Source organism: Poecilia mexicana, unplaced genomic scaffold (genome assembly GCF_051168715.1).
Source record: "Poecilia mexicana isolate PSO_F unplaced genomic scaffold, ASM5116871v1 scaffold_7, whole genome shotgun sequence".
Lineage (NCBI taxonomy): Eukaryota > Metazoa > Chordata > Actinopteri > Cyprinodontiformes > Poeciliidae > Poecilia > Poecilia mexicana.
In genome coordinates, this window is record NW_028263376.1 from 30,780,288 (window position 1) to 30,804,173 (window position 23,886).

Sequence of the window (23,886 nt, forward strand, 5' to 3'; positions counted from 1 at the left end):
TCTGCTCCCGTCAGAGATGCACTTTGCATCGATGCCAGCCGAAATAAACAGACTCTGTATCTGAAGAGGAAACGTCGGGTAAACCAACGGGGAAACTTCACTTCCCCGGGCACGGATTTACGACATCCCTCCCAACTCATCAAAATGAAGCGATAACGGCAAAAACGACAAATGCAGGTGGTGAGAGCAGAAAATAGTGGCGTGTGCTTCTTGGGTTAAATGACCGGCCTGTAGCCGTCTACAGCTGCAGGCCATATTTCTTAGAATTTTATTTATTAGAGCGGTTTGTCCTTAAAGTGAAATCAAGTTTAACGTGTACATTCAACAAAGACGAGGGCACAGATTGACCAATAACGTACAGGCTGCCTTTGCTTTGCAAAAACAAACTAAACCGATTTATTTTTGTCATATTTTTTTCTCTCTTTTTTATCATTTAGGTATTGTGAAACGGGTATCAGTCACCTCCAGTGCATTCTTTGGAAAAAAAAAAAAAGAAAAAAAAAAAAAAACGTTCTCTGCAATAGAAGAAAAACAAAAGAAACCCGAACACAACTTCAGTTGAAAGGATTTAAGTTATAGCAATACGCACACTATCAAGTGTACAATTTGTCAAGGTTCATTTGATTCTAATAAAATACTTTTTTTTTTAAACCCATATACATTTCATATATTTATCTTTTTGGGGTATATGGATCCAAAAATAGACATTTAAATCATAACGGGAGAACTGGGGGAGGAGGTGGGAAGGAGAGGTGAGGGGAAGGGGAGAACAAAACAAAACAAAAAAAACTACAAAAGCTACACATGGTTTTTTTGTCGTCTCTGAGGAGGAAAAGCGAGGACAGAGAGAGCAAGATGGGGACGACACAGAAAGGGGCGGTTTTAAAGAAAGAAGAGGGGGAGAGAAAAGCAAGGATGGTGAGGAGTCGGGAGGAGGATTGGCCAAGCTATACAGCGCAGTATGACACCCACTTTAGCTCATTACACACGTACAGTCGTGATCAAGGCACAGGGATCTTCTAAAAGTTAATTCTTGTTTTTTTTTCTTCAATAAAGTTGTACAAAATAATACATTTTACAGTCTGTACAAGAATAATAGTTCAGCAGTAAAGCAAAGACGTACGTACAAAGAAGCAGGAGAGGTCAGTGGGAGGAATGATGGGAGAGGAATGGCAGGAGGCGGGCGGGCGGGCGGGGCGTTTAACCACATGAATACAAAAAAAAAAAAAAAAGACAGGGTGGGAGGAGGTGTAGGGTGTGGGGGGGGTTTGCTGTCTTCTTTTTTCCAAAGTTCTGGGTTGTTGTAACATTTCAGTTTTCACTTAAAACAAAAAACACTGAGGAAGGTGCAGATGGGAAGAGGTGAAGAGCAAAAGAGGGGGTGAGAAGCAAAACAAAAACAAAAAAGGATGGAGAGTAGGCAAAACAGATAAAGAATGAGCACACAGGGCACAATGGCACTAAGTCTACACAGACAAAAACAGCTGTGGAGACAGTAAAACAGGATGAGAGTTCTTGTTAATTTATACGGTACTGTACTGTTTGGAGGATGCAGCCTCGTCCTCTTTGATTCCACAAAAGTTGGCAATTTTTTTGTTTCTCTTTTTCCCCCCCTCTGTCTGTCTCTCTCTCTCTGTCTCTCTTTTAAATTCAACATGTTCTCCTCAGTTTGGCTCCGCTGTCGACGAGGCAGAGTTGGGTGGCGAAACGGCTCCGAAAGAAGAGTCAGCGAGCCCTGAGCCCGGCTTCGTCTCACCAACAGCTCCTCTTTTCCCCTCCTCCCCGTCTCCTCCCCGTCAGCGTCAGTTTTAGTCGATCTGTTTAAAACCTCAAAATCTCACTCCGGATGAAGGAGTTGGCACCTCGACAGAGCCCAGCAGCTTGAGGACGGAGCGGAGGATCCGCCTTCCTGTCCAGAAAGCAGGACCGATGCGCCGGATCCCAAGATGTCTATGAGCGACGGGAAGGTTTGGTGTTACACGGTTCAAGTTAAGTCCTGAGCACAGTGCTTGTGTGTGTGTGTGTTTTCTTAATGTTTATTTTTTTTGTTTATTTTTTTTGTTATAATTCCATTTAGTTTTTTTATTTATTTCGTTAGATACAGTGTTCTGCTGATCTATTGGTGACACATTTATTCTCTATTTGCAGTATTTCAACAGTTTCTCTTTCCAGAAGGTTTTTTTTTTTTTTTTTTTAGCTCTCTTGGTTTTTGTCGACGGAGATGTAACAAAATCTCTAAGCTGTCCAGACTGGGTCGCTCTCAGGAGGGTGACGGGGGACAATACTTGACTTAAAAAAACAAAACAAAAAACGAAAAAAGGTGAGGAGTTCGGAATATGGCTGAAGCTGGAGGTTTGAGTCTTTATTTTACTTCTCTTTTCATCCCCTGAAGCCCCTTCATCAAATCCCACATCACATGGGGACGTTGCATCAGGGGTAAGCTCTGGGTTTATGGTGTGTTTACCGCACAGGTGTGTGTGTGTGCGTGTGTGTGTGTTTGCATGTGTGTGTACTTTGGCCTCGTTTTTTTGCAGCAGGCACTAACACACATCGGTGGAAGAGGGGAGTTCAGAGACCCAGTGTTAAGTGTCTTTTTTTTTTTCTTTTCCTGTTTTTAAACGGAGACGATGTTTTTTTTTGTTTGTTTTTTTTGGCGATCCCATCACAACAGCTCGTACTGCCGCAGGTGCATCCGCTGGATGATGTCTCGACAGTCGTTGAAGACCCTGCGGATGTTTTCCGTGTCGACGGCGCAGGTGAAGTGGGGGTAGCAGTAGTGCCTCCCGTCCGCACTCGCTGTGCTGATCCTCTGTAAGGCGGTGCGAGAAAAATGACACAAAGTCATCGACCTCTTCTTGAAGGCATCGTTTCATATTTTCAAAATTCAAAATACATAGCAACTCAAAATATCACTCCCAGTTCAAGCGCAACACAAGGACTTACTAGGAACTCATCTCTTATGAAGTACTTTGCTCTTGTAACACGAGGATCTTCTCCGGGTTCTGGTGTCGCTGTCGGACAAAAGAGAAAACACAGATTATCTGAGGTTTCCACCGTACGGGGATTAGGAGTGTGCACGGTAGGGTGGAAGAACATCTTTTGACACGTCGTACATACTGTGGACATTATGTGCAACGAACACGTCTCCAAGAGTTTCAATATGGCAGAAGTTTAAATTACAAGGTAACTTGAAAACTAACATTTGCATCGTTGGTCAGTGACTGGGACACTCCTGAGCTCTCGACCGTTTCTGTCATGCAAAATACTTTCCAGAGTCAAATTCCTAATCCTGCCGTGACTATTTTACTTCAGGGTTTTGGCATTTATGCCAACTTTAACTACACATCATTCAAAATACATAATATTTAAATCTAAACTAACACATATTCAGGTTATGATAAATTATATCTCTTTGCTTTTTTTTTCAGGCTGCAACTAAAGATTATTTTACGAATCGACTTATCTATTGGTTATTCTGACAATTATTGGATAAATAAATAGGCACGTTCTGCAGATTTTTTTATTAAACCACCTAAGCCTTATCTATACAATATCAGAAATACAATCATTCACGTCCTTTTTTTAAGTGTTTAAGTGCAATAAGAAAGCATTCCTTTAGTTAATTTGAACTGGGTTTATATATATATTAAAAAAATGCCAGCTAAGGAGTTTTGACAGACAAAAGTATTTTATATTTGCATAGGTCTTTATATTTATTTGTTCAGGTGTCATTGTGCAGCCAGTCAAAGTGTGCGTCTGTTTCTGACCCCCTTACCGTCATCAGGTGTAGTGTAGCGAGCAAATTCAGGGAAGTATTCCTCGATCTTAGATTTCCCTGCCAGTACTTTCTCTGCGAGCAGGTCCTGTTTATTTAGGAACAAAATGACAGAAATGGTCCGCAGCCACCTGCAACGACGAAACAAACCCGAGCGTTACGACGAGAGTCCCACACAACCTCCGCTTTAAAACTCTGAACTATTCCGGACGAAAATTTGTAGCTTTTCCCAGGTCATTTTATGGTGACCGCGTGCCAACATTTCCTCCATACCTTTCATTATATTCCAAATAAATCCGCAGTATTAATCAGCAAGGTTCAAATCCAGTTTATAATCAGCTGACTGATTCTTGAATATTGATCTTGAGAAAGACATTAAATGCGCTGCTGCATAGTCAAATATTTCTAATCATACATTGAGTGACTCTTTAGTCTAAGAAAGACTATTTCCACCTGTACTGTAGCATTTTTTTTAGATTCAATTCAACAACAACAACAAAAATGCTCTGATATGTTAGAGAAAGAAATGTAAAAAGGAAAAAAAAAAAAAAAGTTGGAACAGCCTGAATCCTCCAAATTAAAAATCGGCTCTCCTGTCTAGCAAGTAGGAGACAAAATTTTTCACTAAATATTATCTTTGCAAAAGATAAAGTGAACTTTCTGTTGCCATCACCTGTTGTTCCAGATGTTCTTGAAGAGGTTGAGGGCCTCCTGTAGTCGATTGGTCTGATTGTCCTCTCTGATCACCATGTTGTAACTGCTACTGGCCACGACAAAGATGATGGCCGTCACGTCTGTGGACCGAAAAAAAAAAAAAAAAAAAAAGCTGAATTACACATACACTATAAAATAAAAAAGTAAGGTGAGAGGAAGGAGAAATGAACATATCTTACCATTAAAGCACTGAATCCATTTCCTGCGCTCGTCTCTCTGACCCCCAACATCAAACATACTGCGGAGATCAAACAAGACACATGGAGACTTCAAAACATGCGCAACACTGCCCTCGTCTGGAGAAACTGGTGTTTTCATCTTGATGTTCTCCACGATGCAGTAAGAAAGTGTCAGAAAGATAAATCTGGACCTTCTTGTGACTTTGACTTACTGGAAATTGACTTTGTCTACTTGAAATCTTGTTTCGAAGATCCCCGAAGTCAAAACTCTGCATCGAAGCAAATCCTGGGGGAGAAAAGCAAAACATTAAAAAGGCTTTACTGAAAGAGGATGTATTGCTGCCAATGGCTTCATGTTCTCCCTCTACAGATGACGCAATGTTGTTGAATTTGACATTTTAATTGAGTGCAACTCCCCATATGACTGGACTGGTGTGATTATACATTTCTGTAAATAAATTGGTGATCCTCAACTTGAAAATATATACGTTTTAAACGGAGCTTTACGTATAAACTCACTGACACAGATGAGAATTGCTTGGCAGCAACACCACATTTTTGTTGCTAAAATATGGACCAGCATTTAGAAAAGCGTTAATAACCCACCTGATCTGTTGGAGTGTAGTCGTTCTGTTTCACAATGTCGATCTTGTCTAGAAAGCTGGGAGGAAACACGGACAGCAGGGTAAGGAAAATTATATTCATTTTAAGGCACAAACATACATACATAATGATGAGGTTAGAAACCTCACCGCTCCAGTTGAACTTAAAATAATGGCTGCATCCTGACGGTGTTCCCTCAAAGGCTTAGAAACGTCTAACTTATTTAGTTGTAAATAAATTTGGAGGTCCTAACTCAGATTCTTAACTTAAATACACATTATATTTGCATATGTCTCCACTACATATACAAGTTAAACCCTCCTAGGTTTCTTGAGATTTTTGTTTGCGTTTTAAATTTTTTTTTTTTTAAAGTTGCATTAATGCAAGTTGCTTAGATTAAGTCAGCTATTTTGGATATCCATTTCATTCATTATTGCATTTTTTATTCTTAAACTCTTTAATGTTCCTTTTATACTAAAGCTAGAGCTCCCCTATGCATATTTACTACCGTTGATTTTGATTCTAAATACATTTATAATCCACTATAATTTAATTCATGTTGGAGCTTTTTCTCCCACTTCACTAAGTGAAAATACTTTTTTAACGCTATAATTCTACCAAATTGGAAATATAAGATGGAAAAAAAAAACATGTTTTGACGACTTGTGTTTTCTCTTATGCAAAAACTAGCAAACTAACCTTTAAGGTAATAAAAGTCCTGACATTCCTAGAACATGACAAATCAGAAATTAGACTATTCCATATTTCTACGGGATCTATTCGGCATTTTTTGTGAAGGTAAGCATCACAGCTCAGCTTTGTGTTGGTCCATCACTTATTGTCTGTATAAAAAGCAAAGCAGCTTGTGGTTGTAATTTGACGATGTGGAGAAGTTCAAGGGGTTTGAGTCGTTTTGCACAGCACTGCAAACAAAACTGACAGCAGTTCTAATTTCACAGACATTTTGGTGGAATTAGAAAAAATACATAATCAACAAAAAAACCACAAAACATTACACTAATTTTAAAAACAAAAGAAAATGTATATATTTTTTATTTTCCAAATCTGGATCAGCAAGAAGGAGGGGACAGGGGGGCAGGATGAAAGCGTAGTGGCGTCTGACTGACAGTACGGAGCACATTTCCAAAATAGCTCCCTGCCACCTGGGCTTGCAGCGCCATAACCATGGAGACCCAACTGCAGGAGCTATTAATAGCCTATCAGCTCCCAATCTTGTGCAGCTGGAGCTGCTCCAGAGAAAAGACAGACAGACGAATGAAGAGACGGAAGATGGAGGAGGAGCAAAAGGAAAACAAGAGCAGGGATCAGGATCAGTTTGTGTTTTTGTGCTGGACGTGTGAGAAAGACGGGGGAGGGAACAAAACGCCGGACTGGACTATCTGAAACATGTGAGGGGAGATGAGAGAGAAGGGATATTTTCTTGCTCTTCAAGTCTTTTCTTTTTTAAATGGAGGACAACATATAAATCCATCACAAGTTAGACTGAAGATGAACTTCCTCCTCCTCTAAACATCCTCTTATCTGTAGATGACTCTGTCTCAGCCACGCTTGCTCCCAAACTCTAAAAACTGCTGCCGTTTCACTGCCACTCTCCCATTTCTGGAAGAGGCTTTGGAAAATACACACACGGGTCAAATCTGATCCAAACTGTTGAACAGCTAAGAGGGAATGTCAGCAGACGACACATTCTTACATGCGAGCTTAAGCTTCCCCCTCCACGGCGTGAGCGACAAAACATCTGCAAAAATGGAAATTCACCAGCGTGGCTGCTGATATGAAGTAAATGTTTGTGATTTCTGAGTGAGGTTAGCGATGTTTCAGGACCAACTTAGTGCTGGACTCTCGTACTGTAAACAGAGGAATGTGAAACGTAATGAACAGAGGCGCCGACCTGAAACATCACCCTCGTCTTTTGTCACTTCGATGTGTTTAAATGGGATTTTGAGACGAAATTACTGCAGAATTTTGATGTCTATGGGAACTTCAGAATACATTTTACGGTAACAAGTGGGGGTCGGTGCCTCATTTTGCCTTAAAAAAAAAAAAAAATCTAAATATTGTGTTCTTCTGTATTTAGCCAACTGGATCTTTTGGGCCCTTTCTATACTAACTTTGTGAAATAACTCAAGCTCAGTCAAACGGCCTGAAACGTATCTGCAAACATTTACAAAGTCTTGCCACAGACTTTCAAATGGAATTAGGTTTGGACTTTGACTATACCACAAACAAGCTTTGATCCAAAGTATTCCTCTGAGTGCTCAGAGTCATTTTCCTGCCGAAGGATTGACCCCAGTTATTTGTGGAAGACTTCAAATAATGTTTTATCATCTAATTTAGCTCTAAGCCTCTCCACCACTTCCTCCCTGACCAGTCTGCGGTGTTGTGTTCCTCGGTCTTCATGATGCCGTTTGTTCTCTAATAAACCTCAGACCATCACAAAACAGCTGGATTTATACTGGGATTAAACTAAACACCACTTATCAGGTGACTTCTGAAGGCGAGCGTTTGGCCAGGATTTTATTAAGGGTGTCAGAGTAAAGGAGGCCGAATGCCTGTAGCACTTCTCAGATTTGTATTTGTCTTTATTTTTGTGTTCCTTCCACTTCACATTGATGCACTGCTTTGTGTTGTGCTGACACATAAAGTCTCAATAAAATATGTGAAGGTTTGTGGCCAGCATGAAACACACACACACACACACACACACACACACACACACACACACACACACACACACACACACACACACACCAACATGGACACATTCTGAGGAGTCACTGTGTGTGTCGTCAGTAAGGAACCACAGAGTGAAGCTGCGTCCATATCTGGGGTTTTTCCATTATAGTTTAGTTTTATTTCTTTGTGACTTTTTATCTGAATAAATTAGTTTTCAGTCGTTTTTAAGAGTGTGTTTGTTAGTTTTGATTAGTTAATTATTGTTTGGTTTCGGTGTAGTTTTTATTAGTTTTAGTAGTAGTTTCCATTTTTTCATATTTTGGTTAATATTTGGGTGCAGAATTAAAAAACGGCGACGTATTGTATTGTGATTATGTATAAATTGATTGCATAATGAATACTCAACAAAAGATACAATTTTCAAAAAAATATATTCAATTATTGTTGGACAAACAGCTGACTGGTGTTTTCTCCCAACTTTTCATGTCAACATTTTGTGGATGACTGCAAGTACGGCTAGGAATAGTATGTAGTATCTATTTATTTCAGTTAACAAAAATGATTTCTCAGTTTCACCTTTTGCCATTTTGTTAGTTTGAGTTAGCTGTGATAACCTCGGCTTCTACTAGATGCCACTGGAGGGTCGGATCTTTTAGCGCCTTCACGTAAAAACCGACTAAGCTCAGAAAATGCCCGACTTTCTCAGTTCCACATTAAGCCTGAACGTTTCCTGTAGATTTAATTCAGGTTTATCAAGAGGTCTTCGGAGAAACACAGCGGACCGCTAATGGTGCAAAGCAGGGTCACAGCTGTCTCAACAAAACATCCGACTGGGGTCAAAAGCACATCGAGAGGGCCAACAAGTTACAGAACCTTTCACAACTGGGTTATAAAATACACAGTACGCTTTATGTATTTCTATGCCTGATTATTCTTTGCCAATTGAAGAGGACACTGAAATAAACAAAGGGGACAAAGCAAAGATACATCAAGTTTCTAGAACTTGAGCTCCAAGCAGGGATTTTTTATTTTTAATACAGAAACCATATTATTGTCTATTAATGTCAGAGAAAATTACTGAAATTTATGAAATGCCATGTCAGGGAAAATGAAGGAGTAGCACTACATCACATAGATATTCAGTCCACCATTAACATAGCTCTGTCTTAGCCACAGTAATTGATCCCACGATGCGTCAGGACTTGACTCACTCACATTAAACGGATCATTTTATTCTCTTTACGGTAACGGATGTGAGAAGTGACTCAGCACAGAAAGTCTGGGCTCTGCGGCGAGACTCGTCTCTACAGTCTAAACCTAGCTGGTTTGGGTTCAAATTAGCCAGCAGCTGTCGCTGCAGATAGCTTTTTCCAAAAGGAGAAATATGTTTTAGAAACCCGGTTAGAAGAATTAACAGCCTGTTAAAATAGATAGTTTAATAGTTTACAGGCAGTTGTTGATATTTGAAGATCAGATGACGGCATTAAGAGTCTCTGCGTTTGGAAAATATGAATATCATCCATGTAGCTTGAACAGTAAGCCCCAGAGTTGATGAAGACAAAATACCTTAAATAACTAAATATCTAAGAAAAATATTCAACCAGTCACTTGATTTATTTTTTAAAAATACTGCTGTGTCAATTTCATAGCTGCTTGCCAGAAGAACATTTTTGTTCGCTTTAGCAGTACAGGATTTAAAGCAGGGCTTTTGAGTAATGAAGTAGTGAATTTTAACGCATATAAACCACATTTTTCTTCTTCTTTTACATACAGATGTTCTGAGCGAAACAACTAAGGTTAGAAGATAAATGTAAACCAATATCTACAGCAATAAAAAATTAAATAAAAATGTTTGGAGCAGCAGGATCCACTTCCAGTCCCCTAGGGAGCGGTCGCTCATCCTGCTCCTCACCACATCTTCAAATTTCACTAAATTCTCAGTATTGACCTTTTCACTTCAGTTACTGTATGTCTGATGAATCATAGGGGCATTTAAAGAGTCCAGACGTCTGAGCTTGATAACTGGAATAAGACCCCGCTGGTTCAAGTAATTAGTGAGGGGGGAAAAAAACAACATTTTCCATAAAAACCCAATCCTGACCATTAATGTCTTATCGGAGCATCTGCATAATTCTGTGACACAGAAATAAAGTCCACTTCAAACGATGGTAAACATACATAAAGTATAAATTTTCACCTCTGTATTTTAGAAGAGATGATAAAAGGACAAATGCACATTTAAATCAGCCAGAAAAACATTTAAATTTGTAATATATGAATTATTGTCCGTATTTATTTTAAAAAAGTCTTTATTTTCTTGCAAGGAAGTGGAAAATGAACTCGTATGTGAAGGATGAACCATAATTATAATGTCCTAAACCTGGCGTCCTTTATAGTTTGCTCCATTTGAAGCTAAATTGATTTTTTTTAATCTAAGTGAACATGAGCAGCAGCTTTTTAGACTATGACAACCTTTTAGAAATTTTCTACATTTTTATTTTTTAACTAATATTTAGTCAAGCTGGATTCCAATAATACAATTGAAATTTAAGAGTAACTGTAAATCAACCAGGCTTTTTTGTTTTGACAAATAAATATTTTGCGGAATTTAAAAATTTTTTTTTTTATCCCGAAGCAGTTTAAAGAACCACATAGATTTTTTTTAGTGACAAGCAGCAGAACATGTTAAGTCTGGTTTGATCCTTTTAAATCCCTGCACTTGAAGGCCATTTCGTTGCATTTTAAATAACTGCAGCAATCTATTAAAAATATTTGCAAAGTGGACGGCTTAAAAGTCGTGTCGCTCAAAGTTACTCACTATTGTGCGCAGTCAATTAGCTGATACTCGTTGGATCTCTCGAAGCACGCCCGGACGCCGTCATCCTGCCACAACGTCTTTGCGTGATCGTAAAACTCCTGAGGGGGGAAGAGCAAAACGAGATGAGAGTCAGAAAGGGCTTCAACGTTTCTGATGAACAGATTTACTTGAACTACTCCGTGCACTGAAAAAGAAAAAAAAAAAACAAAAACAAAAAACAAACAGTCGATAACGGATATTTTTTATGTTGGTTTAATGCAGGTGAACAAACAGGCTTGATCAATCAATGGCTCACGTCGGACAGAAACGCTTCCTGTTTTAGGTCGCTGTGTTATGGTACAATTTGACAGATATGAAAGGAGACAGAAAAGGCGACAAGGTTGTCTGTTGTCCATGACGTGTGACTGAGATCAGCGGGTGCGCAGCGTGTTGACACCACATGCAATGGACGTTGTGCCTGGGCGCCGCCCGTGTGCAAACTTCTGGAGGTAAATAGTGGTGAGGGGGGAACAAAGTAAATAAAGAAACACCTCACAACTCTTAGAGTTACCGACAAACTGGCGTCGCTTATACGCGTCAATTTAAAACAGAATGCGCGTCCTGACGACACTGGCTTTTCAGATTAAAAGCACCTTTTGAAAAAAAAAAAAAAACAGCAGGTATTGAATATACTTTTCATTAAGTTTTTTTTATTGGTCTGATTTGATAATGCTATATTAAGGGCTTTGTTTTCATCAGCTGCGAGCAGAAAATCATCATCATCATCAAGAGAAATAAAAGATTGAAAATACAAAGATTTACAATATGTTTCAGTTCGTGTTTGAGTTGCTGAAATTTATGAACCTTTCAGTAATAATTTAACCCACAGAACGGACATAACTACAAACATTTTGAGTTTCATAAACTGCCTGAAAAGTCACAAAATGAGTTTTTATTTTGTCTGTCCCCGTTTCCAATCTGATGTCAGACGTCTCGTTTACTCACTTGCCTTTTTACACTGACATGTTCGATCAAGGATGATTGAGGTTTTGTTTATCAAAGTCATAAACTAAGTTAAAGTCCCTCCCTTGAGCCAGATCAACAAATCAGCTTTTCTTCCAGTGAAATCTAACCTGAACAAATGCAGAACTTTGTCTTGTAAGTAGAGGTGGAAAAACATTTCAACAAAGACGGACCTCATTTCCTAGCAAACTAATGGCACTCCCCGTCTTCTCCTTGAGCATTTAATCCGTGAAGAAGAAGAAAAAAAAAGCATTTTTAAACATTGCTTTTTACAATTTGTAACAATGTGCTGCTAAGCTCTAGGAAACAAACTTCTTGGTTGACTGAAACTGACTTTGAATCAAAATCTGCCAGGATTTCGTGAAGGATTTCAGGCTCTGCAATGCTGATGGCGGCTCTGGCTGCTGATATATACTAACATGTAAAATAAAAGCATTGTGTCTTTTGTGCAATAATGCTCTTTTAAGATTCTACAACAGAATAAATCAAAGAAATTGCAATCTATTTCCTGTTTTCCTTAAACGATAGATTAAATAAGAAAAAGAAGTCAAAAATTATTTCTTATTTCTATTTCACGTCACGGCGACACAAATCTATTGAGAATATATCATCATTTAACATATCTATTTATGCAATATTAACATACTAATACATTTCTGATTGGGCTACGGTACAGAATATAAAACAGCATATTTAGCCTGTTAGTACTGAATCTGCTACAGGCAGAACATTGAAATATTCAACAAAAATATAGCAAATCCCAAATCTTCTTTGTGAAACCCTCGGCAAGAAAAGCAAAATAAATAAATAAAAAATAGTGGATTACATTATGATGCTGCTTCTCATCATAAATATTTTGTATAATATGACAAGAAGATGATAACATGCATCACTCTGCCAGTAATCAGTGTAAAAAAAAAGCAATCAAAGGACAGCAGAAAACAAAGGGACTTCATGTCTGTCCAAGTTATTTAAAGCTCTTTCTGTTGTTCAGAAATCTGGTTCAAGGTTGAATCATCTCAGACTTACAAATAAAACGAATGCAGCAGTAAACATGTTGCTCTCATGGCCCCATTAGTAACCACATCTAAACTGGCCTGTAATGATTAGTTTCTGTACAAAACGCTTTGACTGTAGACATATAATCTGATGGAGCCACGCTGCCACGTAATCCCTGCTCTTATGATTCGACCAATCCGAGCCGAAGCGCCGAAAATTCAAACATTTCCCCCTATACCAGCACTATTAAACTGTGACGATGAGCAACTCAATGGGATGATGTTACACACACACATAACTCTCTCAGCGCGCCCACACACAATCCTCAATATAAATTCCAGTGAGATGCAAAACACACTTTCGCCATCCCTGTCTTGTAAGTTGGAAACTATGCAGCGCTCGTCAAAAACAAGTCAACCGACCAAACAAGTAACCAAACGACAACCGATGATAAACGGCAATAAATAATTGCCTCCCAACTGCTCAGCGCAGCAGCAACGGATGGGGAAGTGGAGAGCATTTTGTGGGTGAAAAAATAAAAAGGACAATCGGCCTATCAGCTGTATATCACCCAGTGTCAGCGCAAGAACTCAATGCCTTCATGTCGATGAAAATCATAAATCACAATGTCTGGTGAACATAGTTTTGACTTGAATATGATTTACTGGAATAACAATTTTGGAAACCACAGCGCAAAAACTCAAAGGAAGAACATGAACGAGGAAATGTTTAACCTTCAGCCGTTTTAAAGAGCTTTAGAGTCATGAAGTCCCAACATGAAGTAGGTTTAACAATCTCGACATTAGATTGGGAGATGTCATAAACCTACTTCGAAAACTACGAGATCCCACTAAACGGCAAAGACAATTATCCACAAATGGAGAAAACATGGAACACTGGTGGACCTTCCCGGGAGTGGCTCACCTACCAAACTACTCTAAAAACACGTCAACAAACTCATCCAAGAAGACGCCAAAGAACCCAAACGAACATCTGAAGCTCTGCAGGCCTCACTTGTCTGAGTTATGGTCAGCATTTATGACTCAACAATAAGAGAAAGTCTCAGCTAAAATGGCCAGCTTAAGGTTAAAACCACCACCGGCCAAGCAGACTGAAAAGAGCCATCTCATATTTACCAATAAATAAGAGAGGGTCAAAAGTCAATCTAAGACTTTTGGGAAAATATTTTATGAGCTGAGGGCGAGGAAAAGTGGAAATTTTCAGAAGACGTGCTTCCTGTTGCATCTTGATTAAACCTAAAATCAATTCAGAAGAGCATGATGGTCAAACACGGTGGTGAAAGTCCGACCATCGGTTTGTGATCCCAAGCTCAAACGCAGTTGGGTTTTGCAGCAAGACAATTATCCAAAGCAGTGGTAAGCCCGTGTCTGAATGGCTAAAAAAACCCCCCCAACAAAACAAAGAAGATAAAAACAAAACACAAGATTTGGAACGGCCTATTTAAAGAATGAAATCTTATTCAATTGCTGTAAAATCAACTTAAAAAGGTTGTTAGAATAAAACACTGACAAATGTGATCAGATCAGTTTCAGCTTCATCGAGTGGCAGCATAATCATTTTGAATTTCAACATTTGCAATTCACCAAAATATTTGGAGTGAGCTGCATTTCAATAACATATTTGGCCGTTTGCAGGAACATTCAGTGTCTTTGATGCACATCTGATGTAGATTTTAGTGGCTGAGATGTTTAAGATCCCAAAGAAAAGTTTGGACACTATGATGACAGGGGGAAAACAAAACTGGCAAGAGAGTGTGGCTCAATCACAAAACTGCTAAGGCTGCATTCAGCGGAAACAAAGCATGCAGATGGTTTCCTAATATTATGAAGCCCAGCCTCAGTCCAGTCCTGCAGGGTGACATTGTACACAATGTTTTCTTTTTAACCAAAATAAAACAAAGTTGTACATTCACTCAAGGCCTGTGGTTAAATTACAGAACAGAATGAATACATAAAAACACGAGGGCGTCTTATGTTCAGACAGTCAAGATCAGAACATGCACACACCCAAAAGATTAAAGGAAACTCTACAATCCTCTTTGCACCCACATAACAGTGGACTGCTATGTTAAATTAAAATATCGTACGAGCCCTTGAAAGTGTTAATACTGTAAAAAAAAAAAAAAAAATCTAAACTAAACAACAGTGAACGAGACGGGGACGAAAGCACCAAGGCTCGTCTGCTGACAGGCGGCAAACAAATTCCAAGTAACCCACACGCTGCAGCGCTTTGACACTATAAAACTTCAGGTTTGACAACAAAAAAAGTTTGCAGACACATCTCTCCAGTGGTTGTAACACAAACACTCCTGTTTCACCGAGAGGTGAGACTGTATATTGAATTAAGTTTGGCCCCAACGGTGGCTCAAGTTAGGCCTTTAGGCTGAATAATTAGTTAATGGCCAAATCCCACTGGGAGTCCTGAGCCCACACAGAAACTACCTGTGGGGTCAACCCCAGGGGGCAGCGACCGACTGCCTCCACTCAACACCTGTGCTATGGGACTGTGAGCTGGGGAACTGGGACTACAACACAAACACAGCTGATACCTGCAGCTTCTACAAACACAAGTTTACTACTAACCTCTGTTGATGAAATATTCGATAAAAACTGTAGGTGAATTCATCAAACCTGCAGAATTTTTTTTATATATTTTCGTTATTTACATCACAACACTGCAGTACTAAAAAGTTAACAATAAGAACTGTTAACAAAAATGCAATGAAAACTGTAAAAATTTGATCCTAGTGTTGAATCGGACCAGTTAAAGGAGATCAGCAGTCATTCAGTAAGGAGACATTCACTTGATCCAGGTGTGAAGAAGGAGGACAGCACTATGTGATAGAAGCTCAATAATCCAATATTTCTCTGACGAGTGAACGCACCGTATAACCGAGAGCCCTGCTGCCATGTAAAATGTGTTTGAATATCAACTCAAACAAGAGGGAGACAAATAAACGATATTTGTATCAGGAGTGTATCCCGTTATCGTGCAGCTCACCGATGGAAAGTCAAAGTCTTTCTGGTTGACGAGGTTGAGGACATATTCGATCCTGTACTGGTTCTCCGGACAGGCCAGCTGCACTGGTGGCGTCAGAGTGCTCATGGCTGTTACTATGGTCTGTCACAAGCACACAGGTCCAGAACGAAAAAGGAAACAAAAAATCAGATTATAACAAGACTTTTAAATGCTGAAGAGAAGACAAGACAGAGAAGTTGTTCAATGAGTCACTTACCTCAATAGCCTCTTTAATATTGTTCTTGATGTCCTGAATTTTCTGCTTCTTTTCTCTGAAACAAACAAAACAGACATTTGTTTCAGAAATTGTGTGACAAAAACAATTAGAAGTTTCATATCATAACTTTCCTAAAATAATGAAAGTCTTTTTTTTTTTTTTTGCCAAAATCACTTTTGGCAAACAAAAAACTTGTATGCCATTATTTTTTTTAGGAAGATGACAATATGAAATAAAGCAATTCATTAAGTTTTAAAACTAAGACTGTCAATTGGCACATAATATAAAACTGGCTTTCAAAAGTAACAAGTTATGAAATCTGAAAGTTTTACATTAAATCAAAGATAAAAAATAAAAATAAAAAGTGAATTACCTCATTACAGACTGACAACCTGAGCAGACAGCTCAACTAACCGGCTAATATCAGCTTTTTGTACCAGTGTTGCCATTTGTTTTAGAACTTTTATGCAAATACAACAAAACAGTTTTTACTTAGTCGCAACATGAAAAACGTACGTAGCGCCTTCTCCGAGACCATACATGTTTTCGTCTTGCAAGCAATTCACTTGACATTTTAAACATTTTATGTCCTCGACAGAAAAATCCCAAACGCAAAATTATTGAGGTAAAACATTGATTGGAAACTAGGGCTGTTGTAAACGAATATTTTAGTAATCGAGTAATCTATCGATTATTCTTACGATTAATCGAGTAATCGGATAAAAAAAATTTCTAAAATGAAATATTGGTAAATCTGGCATAATACCGGTGTTACTATCAGATATCAATGTCAGTCCAATTTTTCATATTTGAGCATCCCTAACAGTTGCTTTTTGTAGTTTAGAAAACTAACCTGTAACAATAATAGCTCACTTTCTAAGTTAACCAGAAGAAAAGTTATAGAAAAATCTGAAATTATATTGAATTTAATAACAAAGAGGCAGGCTCATAAATATGCTTATAAAAAATGTCTACAATCCAGCTTTTAGTTTATGTATTCATCTTCAGTGAGTTTAATAGATTAATTAAACTCACCTTGCCACCTAACCTGTCACGCTTTGGGTTTGAAAATACGGGAAATGCCGCCTGGAGTGGGAGGAGAGGGCGAATGAACGAACATGGGGTGGAGGGGAGGAAATAGACCAGCGGACTGACGAACCGTTAGACCGGGGGACGAACACGGGGGGAAGCAATACGGGATATTTACGACACCTTCACTGGTCACACTCAGAAACTCATCTACCAGCCATGTACGATGCGCTCCGCCACCCGTTTCTTCAGACCGGGATATGAAATTTATTGTGCGGTTCGTCGGTAAAGCTACATTTACACGGTAAGCATCAGCTACTCAGCCGCCCGCCCTGTTCAGGCTATCCGCTCACCTCAGCGCTCTTCCCGCCGTTCGCTTTCAACCAGCAGCCCCGGAGGAGAAATGCTGCCGTACTCCAGGCATTCCCCCAGTCATGTTAAGGATGCTTATTGGTTCCCCAAAAACGATAAAAAGTCGGGCATTATCATCAATCAATAAAATCCCCACGGGCCAATCTTGAAGATTGGACTTTATGCCGCTGAGACTTAGCTTTTGACTTAGCTTTTGTCAACAACTCAGAGGCGGAAGTGAGAGCTCCGCGCAACGCAAATGAAGTCCCCCGGAACACGGTGCGCTAACTAATAAAACATAAATTAACGAAGCTTCGAGGCAGGTAAATTTTCCTCGAGGAATTTTAGTAATCGAGGTACTCGAATCATTCGAGGAATCGTTTCAGCCCTATTGGAAACATAACGGTGCGACAGGAAAACTAACTCGAGTTTTTTCTCTTGTGCTTTAATCCGGCAAATTTCAGCGACACGTATGAAAAGTGCAGCAAAAGGAGTTGACAGGGCTCAACTTCATAGGAACGCAAAAGAGTTTGTTTTTGATCTGGAAGGGTAAACAGACCTTCATCGCCACGCGCGGTGCAGAAATTATGTCTGTGCAATGTGAATGATAGCTGTGTGTACAAGACATTTGGGACTCTCTGTGATGGAAATGTTTCTAATAAAGGCAACCAAGGAGCCAGTTTGTCCGTATTTCACCTTGAGCCTGCCAAGACAACAGGGCATTGTGTTTATGACGGCTCCACGTCAGTGAAAAGAGGCGAACGCTGCCTATTTTTTTTTTATGTGCTACTTTTACTGTTAATGTCAGATTTATGTGCAGAGTCAACGTGAACATAAAAAAGGACAATTGGGAACAAAAATGCAAAAACCAGTGAAAATAAAATGTCTGATGAATGTATTTAATCTAAAAGATGGAATTATACATCAGGCCCAGTTTGCTCATTTTTTTACTGGCGATGCACAATAAATCAACTAAAAAAAACAAATTGATGAAAAATGACCCTCTAAGGTAAGGTAATTTTATTTATATAGCACATTTTCAGCAACAAGGCAATTCAAAGTGCTTGATGACTACTACTCTACTTTTTGAAAGCGCTGGTCAGTCACACATACCAGACATTCAGTATTTTGTTCCCAGTTCCTCTGGCATCAGTTCAATGAGGGACAAAAAAAATTAAGATGATTTCCATTTTCTAAGACAAGCCACCTGTGAGGTCACTGTGCGCCGATAGGGGGAAACGGCGAAGGAGGGGACACAGGACGGTTTATCGGGTTAGAAGGGAGATTGAGAAGGCCCTGTTTACATTTTCAACCTGATAGTCATTATAAATCACATGATTGTGTGTGTGTGTGTGTGTGTGTGTGTGTGTGTGTGTGTGTGTGTGCGCGTGCGCTCACTGTGCAGTGTTGAGTGTGAGGCTCTTCTCCTCTGTGTCTCTGCTTCTTGTTTTTTTTTTTTTTTTTTTTTTGGAGATGTTTTAGGTTTGGCTTGTTTTGTGTTGAGATTCATCTGTAACTTTATCCGTCTGATCAGCTGCAGCAGAAACTCCCCATGTTCTTCTTATATTTTAGCATTATGACTTTATGTCAGCTATTGTGTGGAAAACAATTTAGTTTTTGTATCACATCAAAATATCACAATTTCAGTTAAGAATACCTCTTAAAAGATTTTAATTTGTTTGTGAAACGTCGACAACTTCGGTCGAGCACAGTGAATATTTAGCAGCTAAGATTTGACCCAATCACAGACCTTTTCAGCTAAATTAGAAAACTCAACAGGCAAGCCAAGTAAAATTTTACAAATCTAAAGGAAATGGAAGAAAATTAAATATATACAATAGTAGAGCAGTAGACAACACAACCAAGCAAGTCAACCGGATAAACACCAATTTATAAAGAAATACCGCATTTCAAATACTTCCTGTATATAAACTTATGCATAATCACTTTCAAGTCGGTGTGTTCAGGAGTAGCGTTGGTTTTCTTGAGTAATCCCAGCAACACTTGAAATTCTAGGAAATAACTTGATCAGTGTTTCACCCTGTGTCCTTCACCAGGGTCATCAAGGCCACAAGTTGAATGCATCAGTCCACTAGTAAAGTTGTTCCCGAGTATTTCAAGTGCTTCAAAGCATCTTGGGAGTAGGAGAACTTTTGCCAGAATATTTTTGATCCCAGGAGTTACTTGAAGCTTCATCTGCCATAAATTAACAGAGCTGCATTTAGCTATGATCTCTCTCAGAAACTTAAGAGAAAGTTTAAAAACTGTAGAAAAATAGTTATTTTCCCTCAAAGGTGAGTGGGTGGTGACTGTTGTGTTTTTGTGCAGGTGCAGTTAAAAGAGCCCCTTGTTAAAACGTTTGGTATTTGCGTATATATTGCGCCGCCAGGGTCCCATTACTGCGTTAACTGCGCTGAAGTCTGCTGGAATGAATCTGAATCTGCATTTCCACATCTTACTTTTTGGTATTTTACACATTTAGATTTTTCTAACAGTTTCTGGTGACGTTTCAGACTCATTTTGTTTTATGTGACCGAAGCAGAAACAATCTAAAAGTGGTCAACTTTAATAACAATTCACATGAATTATATTATGTTTCTTTGTGTGAAAAGAACAAAACTTTTTTTTTCTTTTGTTTAATCAAATTTATGTTAACAGGTATCAAAATGTTTTTGGAGAATGATTCTATTACTTACGCTTTATTTCATACAAAAATAAAATAAAAAAACAATCTAAACCATGACTTAAGACATTCTAAGTAGTGAATTGTGAATTAGTTTGGTTCCAACTTATGTGAACTGAATGTAAAACTAGCCCTTGGTAAGAGTTAACTTGCACAATACTGCGAGTGTGAAATTTGACTGAAATAGAAACCACCAATTCAACAATGTGAGGGGGGAAAAAGCTCAAAGGCTGGACTTTGAGCAGTAACTTCTTTCAACTTTTATTTTAATCTTTTGGGGCATGAAATGTATTGTTCATAGTTAGCTTTTGGGTTCAAAATAGTCTTTTTTTTTAAGCCCAAAAAGTTTCACACAGTTTTATCCCTTTGTTTTGACCACTTGAAAGCTCCAGTGGTGAATGCCTTGGCCAAGAACAGTGCAGTCATCACAGTTAAAAGGAACATGGAGATCTAAGTGGGTGTTTCATTCATTCTCCCAAATCTGACCGACAGCAGATACCAGCAAACTTCCGGTGACAAATTACTCTGACTTTACCACAACACTTCTTCCATTCTCCTCAAATCTTTCATCGCTAGCACCACTCAACATTTTGAGGTCCTAAAATCAGCATATTTACGTCGAGCTGGAGGATCTGTGGAAATTAAAACCCATTACTATGCCTGTCATGTGAACCCCCACCAGCAACTGGTCTGCTGTTTTGGTCTCAACAGATTTTCACTGACAAAAGTTATTTAATGTCACACATCTGACCCACGCAGTCAAACACACTCATGTGTCAACAAACTTAAATGAAAGCACTGCAGTTTATCGAATGTGGGGAAAGTTAGCCATTGCCTGCTATCCAATTTATAGTGCAGTCAAGTTTGCCGGACAGACACATCCATCCCTACGCAGGACGTGGACAGACATGTACTCTTTGTATAAAAACAGTGTTGTGCGCACACAAGCACTGTTCAGTGTTGTGGAGTCACACACTGGGTCATATGCTCTAGTCTGCCTAAGGTGCTGATTTTCTAGTCAAACCTTGCAAAGATGCTTCTGTCCCGACCAATACATGACCACCACCAGACCAACCCACGCTTAGTCACTGACACACAATAACTCACACACAAATTCCTTTTTAGCTCACTAAAATAAGCAAGGCTCAAGAATGTGGTCTAGAAACAAACAAAAACAGGAAGAGAACAGCTTTCTGGAGAGCTGTGGAGAAAAAAAAAAGATGAAAAAAAAGTGACTATTGGTTTGTGTCCAGAGCTTTACCAAAAAAAAAAAGGGGGAAAGCTCACATTGTACAATCAGTTCGTCAGACTTCCCACAGGGTTTCTCAGACCTGGGCTACAACCAATGTGGTAAAACACAAGTTAATCAGCAGTGATTGCCACTGAACATGAACTAATCCAGCCAGAGCTGTCACAGCATCGGCTCTAAAAACTCGCTGATGCCATTAGTCAGGGCTCGTCATCCAACATCAGTGTCTGGCCTCCCAGATGTCCTCCTGGAAGAATGGTCCAAGATTTCCCCAAAAACACAAAAAAGCCTTCCCGAGAGAAGACGCAAAGGGTGGACCAACAACACCCTTCCCATTGTTTAGCCTATGGATAAACAATGGGATCCCACTCAAGTTAATTTGAGTGAAGACAAACAAGTCAATATTTTCTGTACCGTAGAAGAACGTAGCACAGAGTTTACCAAGGGATACAATATTAGCGTTTTCTTGTTCTCTCCTTGCATTCCCTGTTTCGTTTTATTGTAGAGGCCTCACTTACTTCAACTTCCTGTCAGGTTTTAGTTCTTCTTTTCAGGAGCCTGCACACCTTCCAAATGAAAACCGGTTCCAAGATTATCGACCCTAAATCATATCAGTTTATGTTGTTGCATATGAAGTGAAAATGTATTTGCCCTCTTAGAGATTTTTTCTGTTTTTGCTTTGTTGTCATTCGACAATTTAAGACTGAGAACAATTAAAAAAAACATACATAGAAAAATTTTAAAGAACTGAGTAAATACGAAATGTAGTGTTTAAATTTGGATTTTTTTTTCTCTTCTGGAGGGGAGAACAACCTGTCCAAGCCGACTTACTCCTTCAAGTACTGTCCTGCCGTTTGTGTCACCATTGGCATCAAAAGCTGGTTTTTGATTTACAGTGGTCTCTAACACCACTGTAAAAGATTTTATAATTCAAGAAGCTTAAGGTAATACCACAGCATCACAATTAAATCCAACTCTGGACTTTGACTGGACCAATTGTGATTCTTTTTAGCCAGTCAGAGGTGGCTAAGATTATGGACTGGTGCCTGGGCATCATTTTCCACTTCTTTTGTGTCGCTCCACAGAATATTTCCTCTAAAGTTTTCGGATCATCAGAGGAAGCTAATTTCGCCCTGACTCCTTATTGTTGAATCGTATGTTATTAAAGTCTGCGTAATAATCTGAAACATTTAAATTAGTGCCTCAACCAAAGAAATTCCTTGCTGGTAGTAAAAACGCAGCTCATTGAGAAGAGCTGCCCACCTGTAGCTCACCTGGATGGCACATCAGACAGAAATTAGAAGAGCTCACAATTACTTAAAATAGCTGTTTATATAACGTATAACTGTGTATAATCAGCTCTACTTTCTGGCGTGTTACAATAAGCATCACATGAGTTTTGTTGCCTTAGGAGGCCCCTAAAAAACTAAGCTGTTACTCAAAAATACAAAAAAAAAGTAGATAGTTTTTATAGATATAAAAAACTCATTTATTTACATTTAGGTTGCTTTGTAATTTTGAACAAAAAGAGAAAAGGTTCAGCCCAGGTGCCTTGATGCGCCGTGATCTTAAGCGAACAGCGGATACGGCTCGTTTGTGAATCGTACTCACTCTGCATTGAAGCCGTTGACATGTAGGATCCTCATCTGTTTCACGATGGTGCTCTTTCCCGACTCACCAGCTCCTGAGGGGGAAAAAAAAATTAAAAAAAGGTATTTTGTTTGAAAAAGAAACCAAAGAACCCTATACATATGAAAAGCCCCTTTCTAAAGATCAGCACAGATGTTTGAATTGTTTAAGCTTTTCATTTTATTAAAGGAAAATGCATCGTCAACTATAACTTTTTGGTTTTGTGTAAAGGTTTGGACAAGTCCTGCCTTAAGTCGACATATTCAAATATTTTTTGTGTTCAGACTGAATCGTGACTTTGAACTTTTCAAGAAAAATAACCAGGAGTCACAAAATGATATGCAAACATTAGCAAAAAATAAAAAAACTGGGCTAAACCCAAGAGCGGGTTACTGAAGGTTGATGAGAATCCAGTAGAACTGCGTAGGAAAGTTAGAGACTGGGAAACCCTAAATCCAAAATCCTCAAAATCCTGAACCACTGCTCTGCTAAAAGTATATTTAAAGTGGTGTAAAGGTGGTGAACGGCCACAGTGAACAGTTAAATTATTGACAATCTAAAAAAGTATTCCTGTCAATACATGAGTTTTACAGACAAGTCGAAGTCTTGCTGGAGTGACTATTGGCTTGAGTGTTCCACGTCTGTTTGACAACAAACTCAAATTAATGCTACGCGGTCCTGCCGGGTCGTTGACTGTGCATCGGCAGGTCGCTAACTCACTGTATCTGCCGTCAGAACGAAACTCGCATCTGCTGCTCTGTAATGTCGGCCCTGCAGAAAGCACAGCCAGGTGAGGAATGAGCTGCATACTGTACAGAACCAGTCTGCAGCTCTTCTTGGGCTGACCAATGTTTTTCCTAAGATATTGCTTTTTGTAAATGTCCTTGATGATGGATATTAAC

General features: G+C 39.1%; 1 protein-coding gene across 1 annotated transcript in view; it reads right to left on the minus strand.

The window, feature by feature from the left end:
* Positions 1 to 367: 367 nt before the first annotated feature.
* gnas (GNAS complex locus) overlaps positions 368 to 23,886 on the minus strand; it is a 30,586-nt gene continuing 7,067 nt past the window's right edge. The window contains exons 2-12 of the mRNA XM_014991121.2: positions 22,967 to 23,039; positions 16,044 to 16,098; positions 15,809 to 15,928; positions 10,787 to 10,884; positions 5,275 to 5,329; positions 4,881 to 4,954; positions 4,669 to 4,727; positions 4,449 to 4,569; positions 3,776 to 3,906; positions 2,944 to 3,011; positions 368 to 2,809 (exon numbers count right to left, since the gene is read on the minus strand). Coding sequence (XP_014846607.1) covers positions 2,663 to 2,809; positions 2,944 to 3,011; positions 3,776 to 3,906; positions 4,449 to 4,569; positions 4,669 to 4,727; positions 4,881 to 4,954; positions 5,275 to 5,329; positions 10,787 to 10,884; positions 15,809 to 15,928; positions 16,044 to 16,098; positions 22,967 to 23,039 — 1,001 coding nt within the window. The 3' untranslated portion in view covers positions 368 to 2,662. The remainder of the gene's footprint in view (positions 2,810 to 2,943; positions 3,012 to 3,775; positions 3,907 to 4,448; positions 4,570 to 4,668; positions 4,728 to 4,880; positions 4,955 to 5,274; positions 5,330 to 10,786; positions 10,885 to 15,808; positions 15,929 to 16,043; positions 16,099 to 22,966; positions 23,040 to 23,886) is intronic.